This window comes from Lissotriton vulgaris, chromosome 8 (genome assembly GCF_964263255.1).
Source record: "Lissotriton vulgaris chromosome 8, aLisVul1.2, whole genome shotgun sequence".
Lineage (NCBI taxonomy): Eukaryota > Metazoa > Chordata > Amphibia > Caudata > Salamandridae > Lissotriton > Lissotriton vulgaris.
The window spans coordinates 850285641-850301353 of NC_141696.1; the positions used below are offsets into that span (position 1 = coordinate 850285641).

A 15713-nucleotide genomic window follows, 5' to 3' on the forward strand; every position below is an offset into this window, starting at 1 on the left:
CAGAGAAATCAGCGATAAGCAGTGCCAGGCTTGTAATTCACACACGTCAGGGGGGAAAAATCACTAAAAAAGTAGAAAAAAACCCACTAACAAAACCAAAACAACTGCGAAGCACAATGGAGGTGGCCGGAGCAAGTACAGAGGACAACCAGAGCCCCACAAGCCCCACGGAGTACCAGCCTGGGACCTCGGGTCAGGGAAGGGCAAAGAGATAAAGAAGAGGAAGACGTGGTTCAGTCCGCAGGAAAACAGGATCCTGATAACGGGGGGATAGAACACCATCAAATACTGTTCATCACCTCCACTGTGTCATTGGCAACTAAAAATGGAATATGGCAGTACATCGTGGACAAGGTGAAAGCAGTCGCAGTGCTGAAGAGGACAATGGAAGAGGTCAAGAGGCGCTGGAAGGATGTGAAGCGCAAAACCAAGCAGAAACTCGGCAAGAACCAGAAGGCAGCAATGCAGACTGGAGGTGGGAGTCCAGCGCCACAGGAAGAGCTGGATGAGATGAAGGAAATGGTGTCTACTTCAGTGTGGAGACGGTGGCAGGAGTTGGGGGTCTGGGCACTGCTCAACAAGACCTGACACAACAGCAACAGGGTGAGTAATGACCCGGGACTGGGGGCATGGGGGAGATGAGCACAATGGCACACATGCACAAATTAAGTATAGCACAGTGCACACCCACAATGACTCTGGATCATGTCCCTGACCCCCTTGGCACACTACAGCACACCTAGAAATAGCAAGTAGGCCCCCGTCAACTATGTGCCCAGAGGGGGCCCTTCCCACACACCACCAATCTTATAGCCAACCCCTGCACATGTACTAAAATCGGAGCAACACTGACAATGCAAGTGACACTGCATGAGGAATAGCATTGCTGCAGTCAATATATCATGAAATGTTGCACGCCACAACACTGAGGTGGCTGAGTGTGGACCATATCCATAAACGAGCAGGTCCCACTTTGACACATTCATGTGCACAAACAACCCCTGATGTTAACAACACATCTGCAGACAAACCATGCCCCAGACTCCCAACTCCCACCAAGAGCCCAATTTTGGCAAGTATGCAACATCTCAGCACTGCATAAGCACGGTCGTCAAAGGCACACCGCATGAAAGGAATAAAGGGCAGCAAAATCAGAGCTGCAGGGGCGACTCTCTCAAAATGCAGCACAGACATATAACATTCAGAGCACATCAACATTGACAACAATGTGGTACAAAGTGCGACACGTTCACAACAGAACAGAGGACACAACTGGTGCCGCTTGTCTGTAAAAACTAGGCAATCACATTTGGCATAGCAGGGAAATGTGAGTTGATAATGTACAAATACAAACACACATCCGTGATGTTGTCGAAATGTCGACTGTCCCGCATCAAATAGGCAGTTCCTCCCAAACAGTCATAATGTACGCTGTCATTCAGTCTGTATGTAAACATGTACAATGCGTCAACATACATGTGAACACAATGTTAAACTGCATCTCCCCTTCACATTGCAGAGGAGAATCAACACTTCCTGCAGAGCAGACCCAACAACTCTTCATTGATGACAAAGTGGACCTCCCCACCTTCTACACCGATGCCCTGCAACAGCTCATGGACACCCTCCGCACCCCACATCCAGGAGCAGGGCAGCTCAGCCACATCGAGGAGACCCCACCCCCTGCACAGATCACACAGCAGGAAGCACCCACCACCACGGCTGCCTCCTAGGACACCCACGAACAACACATAGCCTTCCAACGCTGTGTGTTGGGGTGCCAGGTGAAGATGGCTGAACAGGTGCAGGTTGGGTTCTGACTCATGGCATCCAAACTAGATGCCATACATGGGTGTCTAAGTCCCATCAGGGACCACTCACAGTCCCTAACGGACATTCACAGTCTGCTCCACGCTCTCCAATGATCCATGGATGACTTCGCTAGGGTCCTGACTCTGAGACAAGGACAACTGTCTAGTCAGAGTGGCTCCAGCAATGTCAGCCGGGAGTTGGGACACATGCGGAGGATCATGGTAAGCATGGAGCGGACGCAGGCAGAAAAAAAGGCTGCCACAGCTGTACACCACCAAGAGGTAGCTGGGTTCTTCTATGCTCTGCAGACCCTCATCATGGCATTGCTGCCACAAAGCCTGGCTTGGATGAATGCTGCTGCTACCACTCCATCCATATCTCCGCCCCCTGAAGTGTCAGTGCCACACAGTGCGGCAGACATTCCACCTCTGGCCCTTGATGTGTCACTGCCACTCAGTGATGCAGACAAAACAACACCACCCACATGTGAGGCACATGATACATCAGAGGACAAAGATGCGGATGATTCTGCCTCAGTGGTAAGAAGGATGCATTAGCATTCATCTCCGCCATATGGCCTGTTACTGCTTGGTTCTGCCCTCTTCATCATCACTTTCCACTGTCCCCAATACTCTCTGCGAAACTCATCTTGAACCTCGACATGGACTGCCATATTCTGTTTGGTTACCAAGCACAGCAATCAGACTGCGGATTGAACTCTTCCTCTTCTGATGAACTTGTCATTCCCTAAAGGACTCTGGCTGTCCCACCACGGGGCAACAATGTAAAGTGGGGTTTGCGTGGCCCTGTACTGCTCCAGCTACATCACTCCACTGAATGTGAATTAAACATTCAAAATCATGAGGGGACGTGGCTTCGTAGCCGAGCACAGTGGACACATCTTTATAGAGCTCCGCTAGCCTGCGTAATCTCGGAGCCCAATCCTCCAATTATCCTAGCCTCAGACGCCGCTGCTGCGGACCTCTGCTGGTGGAACAAACCGGGACCCGCGCGGCGAAGTCTGGTGCCGGTGGCGTACGAGGGGCCGATCCGATACCAACACGGTGGCGGCTGAGAGTGGAGTGTGGGCCAGGCCGCGGTTTCCGATCGCCGCAGGCCGATTGTGTGGTTTTGCTGCTGAAACTGTCACCTTCCTGTGTAGCTGTGGATGGAAGCTGGGAAGAGCTCTTGGGACCCGGGGCCTGCTTCCATGTGCTCTTGCCAGTTGCCTGGACCATGGTAGTGGCGACCTTGCCGCAGGCCAATCCCTCGTCCCCGGAGTGTTGTGGAGCGGAGTGCAAAGATAGCCGAGGCCCTGTCAGGGGCCGGGCCAGCCCTACAATCCCGGGGCAAACACCCAACCCATACTTACCTTAAAACAAACATATGACTGGCCAGGGGGTAGGTCTCAAACTGTTTCAGTTTGAAGTCTTACACTTTACACAGGTCGATTGTCAGATACTATTACATTTTGGTCCTGGTTTATTTGTTCTACATTTGTTGGCAATGGAAAATATTAACCATTTTTCGCAACTATGTTTCTAAATTTCCATTGTTTTTACATTTGTAGGGAGTGACTGCTAAATGTGAACTTGTAGATATATCACTTGACATGTTTTTAATTCATTCCATTTTGCTTTCTAAATGGACACATCTCCAACGGGACTGGGTCTAATTTTCTCCTTAATCATTAGTCCTTTTCTAACACTCCTTTAGTAAAGGCAATAGGGCTAGCCAATTGCAGGCCTTTAGCATTGATTATGCAACTCTACTTTGTACATCATGTATTAAGAGGTCTCTTCACCTGAACAATATCTCTAGTAGTTTTAGGCCTCCCACCCTGACTGAGTTATTCCTCAGTATCTGGAATCCATTTTACCACTCCTGTGAGGTGTTCCCACTCTACCACCATTAGAATCTTCTGATCCTTTTCTAACACATGCTTTTTTGCTTAGAACCAATGTTGCAGAGTGAGAAATAGCTGGTGCGCCACTCCACAATAAAGGAGGTTTTTCCTTTCTTAGTGGCTATTCAACTGTTGATTGGGACCTTTTCAAGCATTTTAATACATTTGGGTGGAGGATTGGACCTTTCTTTTATTTCCCTCTGATCTGCTTTTTATGAAACTCAATATGCAGCCTCAGAATGTCTGCTTGAAGTCTATAGAGGCCCCATAGATTAAATGCTGCTCCAGGTTCACGAGAGTTCCCAGCAAGTTGTAGGGAAGAAAAATATGGCTTTGGTTCAAGTTCATTGCATTTTTAAAACACAACCTTTTACATATTATTGTGTACTACATTTATTATAGCATCATATAACACCCAGAGCTGAAAGATCCACAAGAGAACACTGAAAAGGCTCACTAAACATGAGACAGATCCAAAACATGGTGTTCTAAGCCATTGTCTGTTTCCTGATATGCAAGTTATATCCAATAATAAATATGCTCCTCTGATTATTACAAACCTGGCATATTTTCATTGTAATTTGTGATCATGTAAAAAAAAGTTTACATGAAAAAAAAAATTAATGTAGATTTGTGTCATTTGCAGGTCAGATGATGAATTGTTAAATTTTATGCACTTCATGAAATCAGTTTGGGTTCTATGTGGCAGAGATGTGATAACAGCATTTGATCTTTCGTCTTTCTCCAAAGTCTGTGATTTAGGAGGTAAGTAATGTACATGTGATGAGGAACCTAAGAATATATTTATGGAAGTTTGCTTCAGATCATCTATAGATAAGGTAGATTTATTACAGATTGCTCAGATTTACCGTTAGATCATTCTTTAGATCGTTCATGCATAGATCAAAATAAAAATGTGTATTCGAAAATGCAGAACTTCCCACATGATGGCCACATGACATATATGCAGATGCAACAAGAAAAGAGTCCCTGCGCTTCAAGGATATACCTTAAAATAGCCCCCCTAAGGTGTCTATGTATATTCGACCTAAAGGGAAAGATATCCTAACAATCCCAAGTAACAGTATAATAATCACTCAATAGTGGCTAGCAGTCAGTATGGGACCTCTGTACACAACAAAAACTTCAAAGATGATTCAACAATCTTTAAAAACACTCTAACATGTATCAATATTTAAAATCATCAATTTATTGTTCATAATTAAAAACATCATCAAGTATAGTAATACATAAAATTACAATCTGTAAACAATAAAAAAAACAAAAGTCGACGCAGCGTTTCGGTGTCTTGTTTTGATGGCAACGCCTTCTTAAGGACGTTTTTTTAAAAAATTCTCTCAAAACTTAGAGGGGTTCCAACCAAAGACAGATATCTTGGTACTGCCACTTTTCATTCATTGGGCTGTACATCTTAATATTCGTTCTCTCAAGGGAACGTTTTGGCAATTAATCCACCTGTTGAGAAACACTTATGTACATTCAATATTTGGCTGTACCAGGGATGACCACCGTATGTGTAGATCCAATACAAATTTTATTCTTGCATGTGGCGATGCAGGGCAACTTAAGACTTGATGTGTCGTTGCGTATTAAGAAGGATCTTTAAGCTTGCTTCCTCCCTGTCATCGGATCCTGGTACAGCCGATTACCACAATCGGCTGTACCAGGATCCGTCTATCTGTCTTTGGTTTGAACCCCTCTAAGTTTTGAGAGAATTTTTTTTAAAAACCGTCCTGAAGAAGGTGTTGCCATCAAAACAAAACACCGAAATGCCGCGTCGACTTTTGTTTTTTTTATTGTTTACAGATTGTAATTTTATGTATTACTATACTTGATGATGTTTTTAATTATGAACAATAAATTGATGATTTTAAATATTGATACATGTTAGAGTGTTTTTAAAGATTGTTGAATCTTCTTTGAAGTTTTTGTTGTGTACAGAGGTCCCATACTGACTGCTAGCCACTATTGAGTGATTATTATACTGTTACTTGGGATTGTTAGGATATCTTTCCCTTTGGGTCGAATATAGCCCCCAGAGACACCTTAGGGGGGTTATTTTACGATATAAGGTATATCCTTGAAGCGCAGGGACTCTTTTCTTGTTGCATACTGTTCTACCCTGTCCCTTATGGTCTAGAAGGGTAACTCCCTCCTTGTGTTCTGAATATATGTAGATGCTCCATTCATCTTTGGACAGCCCTTGTTTTATATGATGTTCAGGTCATCATTTATTTGTGATAATCAACTTTATTGAGTATATAAAACAGCAAAAGAAATTCATTGGTTGCAGCTCATGAATCAACATATACAGCGGATCTGAATCAATAAGACATATAGGCAGGGTCAGTCCATTCCAGTCCAGCAGCTCATCCTGCATTACAATAACAGCGGAACATAAAACATTCGATACATCAAGAATCATGGCGGAATCATGTTGAACCATTTCCCCCATATTTTGTGTAATAATTCTGAAGAGCCTCGGGCTTCGAACAGGGCCTCCTCCTGGGTGCCGCACCAATCAACCCCGCTCCTCCACCCCTTCACAGTGGGTGCTGCGGTAGGCGACCAGTGCATCGCTATGACTCTTTTGGCCACAGCCACCGCCGTCCCCAATAGGCGCTTGTCCATCCTGGAACCATCCAGGCTGTCAAAGACCCCCAGCAGCATCCGCAGTGGATCATGGGGAACCTCCCATCCCAGGGCTTGTGTTTGAGTTCCCGCTCCACCCCCTTCCAGAACCTCACTATCACTGGGCAAAGCCACACCATGTGGTAAAAATCAGCAGGGGTTGAGCCGCATTTCGGGCAGTCTGGGGAGGGTCGCAAGCGGGCACGGAAGAGTCGCACTGGGGTGAGGTAAACCACGTGAAGGTAGTATATCTGCAACAGGCGTAGCCTGGAGGACGTGGTCAGGGTTCTGGATGCCATAAGGGCATCTCTCCAATCTGCCTCATCCAGGGAGCCCACCCAGTCCTCCCATCGAGCGCGTAATTTATCTAAAAACGCGGGGCCATTATTCACTAGGGAGCGATAGATGCGGGACACTCCTCCCCTGCCTATGTTCCTCATCATCACCTGGACCTCCAGTGGGCTGAACTCTGGAAGGGAGACCGGTGAGGGGAGATGTGCGTGAATGGCATGGCGCAGCTGCAGATATCGGAAGTGTTGGGCATGGGGAAGGGCATGGCGGCGCTGTAGGTCTGCAAAGGCACGGATATGGTCCCCCATCCAGACATCTCCGAGGACCGAGATGCCAATCAGATCCCAACGGCGGACATGTCATAATTTAAACAGACTTTTGAAGTTTTATTATTGTAGTATCAACATTGGATTGTTATAGATCTTACTTTCCCTGATGAGATATTGAAGCACCTTACCTAGGGCAGCACGCTTCTCCGGAACCATGATTATGCCAGTTGTTATTACTTATTGTTGGTTATTGGGCTTCGTTTTGTGCTCTCAAGAAAACCATTCCATCTGTTCACTAGATTTTCTTTGTGGTAGATTAAATGAATAGGAGTTAAGTATTATCGATAGTTGGAGATATACCAGTTTATGCAAATTATTTGGAGATTGGGTAGTGCTAGTTGGCAGGGATATAACTTTCAAAGAAGGAGAAGTTGTGATCTTTAAAATGATATTTGAAATGAAGTGTGAGTAATTTGCAGAAATGCAATAATAGAATATGATAATAGGGATTAATGCAATCATGCTTGTGACTGCATAGACTGTGCTGTGAGAGAGGAGTCATGCAGAGGATGGAAAGAAAGGAGATGGTCATTAACAAGAACAAACGAGAGGCAACGATTTGGAGTTTAAAGTCCAAGTCAATTTTCCTTCCCCTATAACAGATGAACAGTGGGCGACTCGCTGCGCGATAACGAACAATGTCTCCCTTAATAGTCGACATAAATTGATACATTTTAAGTTTTTACGCAGGATTTATGTCATCCCAGCTAGAGTGCATAGGATTGATCCCACCAGGTCACATTACTGTCCGAGGTGCAATGCCCCACAAGCCAACTTCGCCCACCTTGCCTGGACGTGCACACGTATACAAACTTTTTGGGTGGAAACCCATAGGACAATAAGTATGATGGTACAGGTACTGATGGTCCCCCTGCCAGAGATTGCCCTTCTAGGCGATGTTGTGCAACTCCCCCAAAACATTTGTAGATTTGTTGCCATTTGTTTGTTATTGGCTAAACGAATAGTCACCATCCATTGGGGTGCCAGGTCTGCACCTTCTGGAAAAGGATGGTTACGAAGCCTGGCATCTTGCTCCATGAGAAGCGTACTGTACCAAATACGATCCCTCACACCTCCAGACCCAAGGATATATGGGGCACGTTTAGATCCTTCCTGTCCACGCAGCAACAAGATCCCCCCACACAACAAGAGCAGGAGATAGTCCCGACAGGGGTGGGTTAGACTGCTGCAGGAACTGCACCATTTGTTAATCAATATGGGATGAGAATTGTACCTTGATATGATCTCGAACTGTTTATATATCTATCATTGTGATATGGGCCCATTGTGTATTGATGGATGTGGGCTACGGGGAGATAATTGAGAAGGGTGTTACTAGGCCTGTTTACGCATTATGTTAAGTGTTGCATTTCCGGCTGGACCTGCGGAAATCTGTTTGCTTTATTTTTTGCTGTACTTGAGAAGGAATTTGATGCTACTCAGTGCCTTGCTTTGTCTTCTACTAAAATGCTAAATAAAGTTAAAAAAAAGAAAAAAAGTCAATTTTCCTTGCTGGGTTTTAGATGTATGGAGGAGGCTTTATGAAAACGCATGCCCTCTAATGATGCAAACGTTTATAAAGAAACAACATAGATAGTGCTATAATACAAACTTTTTGGTAGGCACTAGAATCAAGCGAACAATCTGTTCACTGCTAGGCTACGGCTATACCACCAATTCAGCAAGGAGAATTGATCACTTCAGGAGTTGGAGACATATAGTAATGGTTGAATGCATCAATTCCGGAATATCAGGAGATTTAGGCAATGCTCAAAGGATCATAGCACCATAAGAATACAATTTACATAAAGCAAACATTGAAAATAAGATTCTGCAAACACAGAAGATGATATCTTATGATGTTTCTATATAAAGTGTGGTTTACAGTATTATTCACCAAAGTAAAGTGGTAACCGTTCTTGATGCAATTGATTTAGCATGACACAAGAGGGGGGAGGGTGTTGAGGATAGCTTCTGCAGACAGTAGAAGGTTTTTTTTTCATGCATTCCTGTGGCTGGTGGATTAAGACCCAGACACTTTAGTGTGGAGAATGGAGACACAGCTACCTATAAATATTCCACAACATTTTTATTATCAAGTGGATGCTAATTATTTGTTCTGAGAAAAGCTACTTGATTAATGCTAGGGGTGATGGAGCGGTGTCCAGTTTCCCCTGCTCATGAGGCATTCCTAGATAGGTCTGCCCCTGGCTGTTGCTTCAGGAAGTTTTATGAACAGACAGATTTAGATAGCTCACACTTCACCATACCTATCCTATGAGTACTCCTGAATGGATCCAGCACCGGTGCAACCTCCTGTGAGAGCATCACTTTACACAGATGCTTTGTCTGGCAGTCAGCCTCTGAAAGGACACTTAAAAGACAACCAAACCCCTACTGCAGTATGTGACAGAGGAGGCATTCTCTGTGAAGTCATTTGCAATACTTTAGCTTGTCTCTCTTTTAACTATTGTGTTATTAAACAAGTCAGCATAATTAAAGTAACATGCTCTGCATTGATATTCGGAATCTGCATATGAAATTTAAATAAAGTGCTCAGAGACAAATATATTCCTCTATGCAATTAACAAGATAATATAGAATAAGGTAACTTTATTTAATATAGATGAACATGGCTGAATGATGCATAATATTTTATTGTATAACAGCACATGAATAGAAGATAGTGGGACATACCATTCGATTCCAACATAACTTTTCAGAAGGTAAAGCTTGGCAAAAATGGAATATACCATAGTCTGTGGGTCAAGAGCCTTTACAGGAAATTGGAATGTTTTTCTAGACAGAGGCCAGCATGGTCTTAAAGCATCCCGTCACATCATGTCCTCGCCTGACTGAATCTCACACACTTTTAGCAACATTACAGGTCAGATGGTGTATGCCTGTCATGTTAGTGAGTTTTTCAGCCCTACCACTCTCTCAAATGGTGTGTCCCTTGAATATCGAATCAATAATATCGATGGGACAGAATATCGAAAATACAATATGAAAAGGCATGTAAATCTACATTTTTTATACCTAATTTCACATATATGCACCTTTGCGGTACATATATCTTCAAGGTACATACATGTGGAGTAGTAAATCCATACTTCGATTTATACACTTATGAGTCGATATTTTGTCCCTCGACATTCTGTTCTCGATATTATGACGTGCCCATATTTGCCTCTGTTCTTACTGCTTGCAGAGACTTGAGCTCATAGCTAGGAAGTCTCCTGTAATCTAAATAAATAGGCTATATAAAGCAGTGAAATGCAGTGAAATACATAAACCTGTTATTACCAAAAGTATCGCATATTTGCAGTCTAATACTGCTAAAGGCAAAGGAGAGGAAAAAAGGAACATATATTGTTATCCCTTGATATTAAATAATAATGGAATGCACATATTAGAATACTCAAAGACAATTAGTAAATCAAATTAAAATGAAACAGAACATTATTCTTGATAAGGTGAGACAATTAATGTCATAGCACACTTCATTAATCATTTGGCGGTATACACATCTTAACGGCATGTAAGTGGCCAAGCCAGGATATCTGCAGGGGTTTACACAGACAGAGCTCATCCAGAACAGACCCCCTGCATGCCGGCTATTTAGCTGGCTTCCAGGAGGCTAAAGAGAGGATGAGAGTCAATCCTAAATATTGAAGTGATAACTGGGCCCATTGAAAGGGGGTGATGAGTGCAGGGCAGGCAACTCTGTATCTGGTGTTGTAAGGTTTAAGGATTAAAACCCAAGTCTTGTTTAAATGCGAGTAACACACGCACTGCTGCAGGAAGGGTGGTTGCAGGCTGTGTAAGGCTGAGCAGGAAGTCATCAGCAAACATAGCAATCTTATGAGTGCGGCCCGCAAAGGGGATACCCACTAAATCATGGGTACTCACAAACTTTCTCTCGGGGGCCAAATTTACAGTGTGGTTTGTGGCTGAGGGCCGCACCAGGTCGGCGGGGTCGGTTGGGGAGGGGGGCAGGGCTAGAGCAAAAACAACTGTGACCAAGAGGTTGAACACAGGCCCCTGCAGCGGACGCCTTCGTCCACTGAACCACCAGACTCGACATAGACACTACTTTCTCTCTCTCTCTCTGTCTCCCTCCCTCTCTCTATCTCGCCCTCCCTCTCTCTGTCTGTCTCCCTCCCTATCTCTCTTTCTCCCTCTCTGTCTCCCTCTCTCTGTCTCCCTCTCTCTCTCCCTCTCTTTCTGTCTTCCTCTCTCTGTCTCCTTTCCTCTGTCTGCTGCCTCTGTCTCCCTGACTCCCTTCCTCTGTCTCCCCCACTCCCTCCCACTGTCTCCCTCTGTCTCCCCCCTCTCCTCCCTCTCTCTCCCTCTGTCTCCCTCCCTCTCCATCTCTCTCCCTCTGTCTCCCTCCCTCTCCATCTCTCTCCCTCTGTCTCCCTTCCTCTCCATCTCTCTCCCTCTGTCTCCCTCCGTCTCCCACTCCCTCTCCGTCTCTCTCTCTGCCTCTCAGTCTCTGCCTCTATCTGTCTGCCTGTCCCTGTCTTTGTCTGTCCCTGTCTCCCTCCCTCTGTCTCCCTCTCTGTCTGTCTCTGACTCTATCTGTCTGCCCCTGTCCCTATCTCTGCCTCTATATCTACCTCTCTGTCTCCCTCCTTCTCCCTCACTCAGTCTCCCTCCCTCTCTCTGTCTCCCTCCCACTTTCTCTATCTCTATCTCCCTCTGTCTCACTCACTCTGCCTGTCTCTCTCTCTCTCTCTCTCGCTCGCTCTTTCTGTCTTCCTCTCCCTCTCTCTCTATCTGTCTCCCTCTATGTCTCCCACTCTCACTGTCTCTCTCTCTCTGTCTCCCTCTGCCTGTCTCTGTGTTCCTTCCTCTGTCTCCCTCCCTGTTTCCCTCCCACTGTCTCCCTCCCTGTGTCTCCCTCTGCCTCCCTCTGTCTCTGTCTCCTTCTCTCTGTCTCCCTCTGTTTCCCTCTCTCTCTGTCTCCCTCCCTCTGTCTGTCTCCCTCTGTCTGTCTTCCTCTATCTGTCTCCCTCCCTCTACCTGTCTCCCTCCCTCTGTCTATCTCCCTCCCTCTGTCACCCTCCTCCCTCTCTCTGTCTCCCACCCTCTGTCTGTCTCCCGCCCTCTGTCTGTCTCCCTCTGTCTATCGCCCTTTGTCTCACTCTCTGCCTCCCTCTGTCTCCATCCCTCTGTCTCCCTCCCTCTCTCCCTCCGTCTCTCTCCCTCTGTCTCCCTCTCTGTCTCCCTCCCTCTGTCTCCCTCTCTGTCTCCCTCTCTCTCCCTCTATCTCTGTCTCCCTCTGTCTGTCTCTGTCTCCCTCCCTCTGTCTGTCTACCTCTGTCGGTCACCCTCTGTCACCTCACCCCAGCTTCCCGGCCACACACACAGCCGCACCCAAGTACTTCACAGGTCTTTAAAAGACCATTTACTTGTTAATGAGGCTTCCATTACCGCGTTGTACCCCTCACTATTTCCTTGCCCATATCCTTCACAATATAAGCCTTACATGTACAGCAGCCCCCTCGTCCTGTCCTTACTCTGCTCCTGCCCCCTCACACTCCTCATAACCTACAATATCATTACTCTGCGCTCATATTTGACATTGCTCCTACTCCCTTGCTCTCTTATGTTGACGCCTCACCTTTCTATACCTCCTCAATGCTTTTCTCATTCTGCTTGTATGCTTTCCTCATACAAAGTCTGCCTGTACCTCCGTTTTTCCTTTCTCTGCCCCTTCCCGGTACCTCTACCATTTCATTCTGCCTCTGTCCATTCATCTCTATATACACATTGTGCCCCTGTCCTCCCAGCTCTGACTCTACCTAATGTGTGCTACAACCAATAACTATTTGCGATTCAATTCTGCAGCATAAAAGACCCTTGCAACGACTCAGACTGGTAGTGTTGGATGACTAAAAAGTAACATACTTTCTAAAGAAATGCACAAAGCAAGCTGAATTGCCTGTAAAAAACGTTAGAAATATTTTCCACAACACAGGCACATAAATGTTTCACTCAGAATCATACAATTTAATAAAGTGGGGAAGCTGGGATTTGTGCACAATTATTCTGCTGAGCTGCTTCGGAGGCATATAACTGTGTATAAACTGCCTCTCCCCCAATTTCACCTGTAAACTTTCCGTAGCACCACAGTTGTGAACCGAGAGCCGGTAGCATCCCATTTACCTAAAGTGAAGCCATGCGCGCAGCCCACGGATCCATGTGAAGACTTTGCTGGATCCTTATTTGATTTATTTTGCTCTGAGACCATGAGGAAGGAAAATCCGGGCTCGGCGGAAACCCTAACCAGGGGCCTTCAAAACATACTTTTAACTACAGAGACAGCTCTGTTTTAGTGGCACCAATCGAGAAATTAAAGAGGCCCCACTGTCTGTGAGCAGTACGTACAAGTAGCACAGCCAAGGTACTCAGTGGCAGGGCAGCAAGTGAAGCCAGAGACGGAGGTGAGGGGGGGGGGCTATGGGTGAGCCTGCAAGACACTGTTTGTCATCGCATGCCTCTTTTATGCTTTTCCGGGCAAATGCGGCCCGAGTAATTACAATAGGCAGATATTATGCCATTTCTGTGGCTGCTGGTTTCCACGGGGGCCGCATAGAATGGCCTGGCGGGACGCAAATGGCCCGCGGGCCGTACTTTGAGTACCGCTGCACTAAATAATCCTCCTGAAGAATAGTAATTTGCCAATAGATCCACTGCCGGGCAAAAAGTAAAGGCGAAATTCGGCAGCCTTTCTAAATGGATAACCTGGAAGGAGTGGCCATTAACACGTAACGTGGCGGTAGGTTAGGCGCATTATGCCACTATTCTGTTGGTCATTGCTGGGCCTAAACTGATTTTATGGAGTACCGCACATAAGAAGATCCAGCTGACTCGATCCAATGCCTTCTCTGCATCTAGGTAGAAGAAAAAAGACCGTATTTTTTGGTGATGGGATTTTTCACCAAATAAGAAATACAGTAGATATCGTTCACCCCTTGGTGATTGCGAATAAATCCCATCTTATACGGATCAATAAGGCCCGGGAAATAGGACTCCAATCCGAAGGCCAAAATTGTAGTAAGGAGTTTGGCATTGGTGTTTAAAAGTACAATAGTGCGGCAGGGAGGGGTCCTTGCATCACATGGGGAAAAGAGAGATCTCTGCTTCAGACAGAGTTGGCGTTAATCCCTTTCAGATAAAAATGTGTTAAAAAGAATCAGCATGTGGTCCTGCAGTTGAGAAAAGAGCTCACTGTAGAAGGCCAGAAATAGACCGTCTGGTCCAGGTGGACTTGTTGTAGCCTTTGTTAAGTATGTAAGCCTTGAGCATTTCAGAATGGAGTAGATAAAATGGGTCTCACTGGCATCTGACTGGATAAGACTCTATAACCTCTGGAGGAGCATCCTCTACCTATACAGGGTAGGATGGACATCCCAGAATACTCATAGTTTAGCCCCCACAGATGAGGCCTAGGTTACATCCCCGGTCTGAATTTGGTATATGTGAGTATGTGTGCACTGCTGCTGTAGTTTGCGTGCTAAGAGATCTCTCCTTTATCCCCACCCTTATAATATTTTTCAGAGCAAGCAGGGATCTCACCGCCTTATTAGTACAATGCGTTCACAAGTTACCCTGTGAGAGGGCTAGATGCTGGTTTTTTGCGCTAAGAAGGAGTAAAGTGATCAAGAGGTTCCAAAGCATTCATGTCCTCTGCCAAGTCTGTCTCAAACAGCCTAGCCTCTTGTGCACAAGCAATTGCCATAGAAGTGATGGTACACCTTTTGGTGGCTTTAAACCTATCCCAGAGTGTATAACCCGAGTTATCAGGGTACGTGTTGGAATCAAAACAATTCACTATTACTTTCCCAATCTCCTCTCCATCAACATGATCTCATAGCAAGTGCAGGGAAAGACGCCGACACAAATGGGACAGTGTTTAAGTCACAGCTTCAGTCCAGACCACCTGTAAGTGTACATGCTCATAAATAGAGATGGTTGCAGTGTCAAGATTCAGAGTGGGTGAGGAAGCAGTAATCAATACCGGAATAGATGTGATGAAAATGTGAATAGAAAAGAAAAGTACTGGGCCCCAGGGTGTTTGTAGAACCATGCATCTACTAAACCCGATTTGTTTAAATGGGTTTTCTGTGCTGTGGACATAGCCTCGGTGCCCTGGAAGCAGGTAATGCTACGGTCAAGTTCAAGGACCCAAACTAAATTGAAATCCCCCCAACGACCAAGTAGCCCCACCCTCATGTGTTAATTGATCCCATATGATGTTCCTAATGTATGCATCTAGTACTTGATTGGGAGAATATATGTTTAGGATGGTGAGGGGTCATTAGCCGCGTTGTGCTGTTACTTAAAAGAAACACCCATGTTCATCATGAACAACTCATAGGACCTTGGAGCAGAAGATGTCTTTGCACAGAATCACAACCCAAGCCGGCTTAGAGGTCGTATGTGCCCAGTGGTAGAATGGGTACTTGGGGGAGACATGCGAGTGACATCCCGCTGCGTGAGATGGATGTCTTGTAAAAAGATGACATCTAGGTTCCGTAAGGGAAAGTAAAGCCATAACTGTCTCCTTTTGTTAGGTGCGTTGAAACACCACACATTAAGAGTAAGCAACTTGACGGATGAAGTAGTGGCTATAGTAGGAGGGAAGGAGTGATGCGTATGCAAATGGTTCAAAAGAGCGCCTGTGGTATCTGGGAGGATGAGGCCTCCAAGCG

At 45.6% G+C, this 15713-nt stretch overlaps 1 protein-coding gene across 1 annotated transcript in view; it reads left to right on the forward strand.

The window, feature by feature from the left end:
- Positions 1–15713, forward strand: part of LOC147698095 (acetylserotonin O-methyltransferase-like) — a 371292-nt gene that overhangs the window by 187019 nt on the left and 168560 nt on the right. The window contains exon 5 of the mRNA XM_086934771.1: positions 4365–4483. Coding sequence (XP_086790897.1) covers positions 4365–4483 — 119 coding nt within the window. The remainder of the gene's footprint in view (positions 1–4364; positions 4484–15713) is intronic.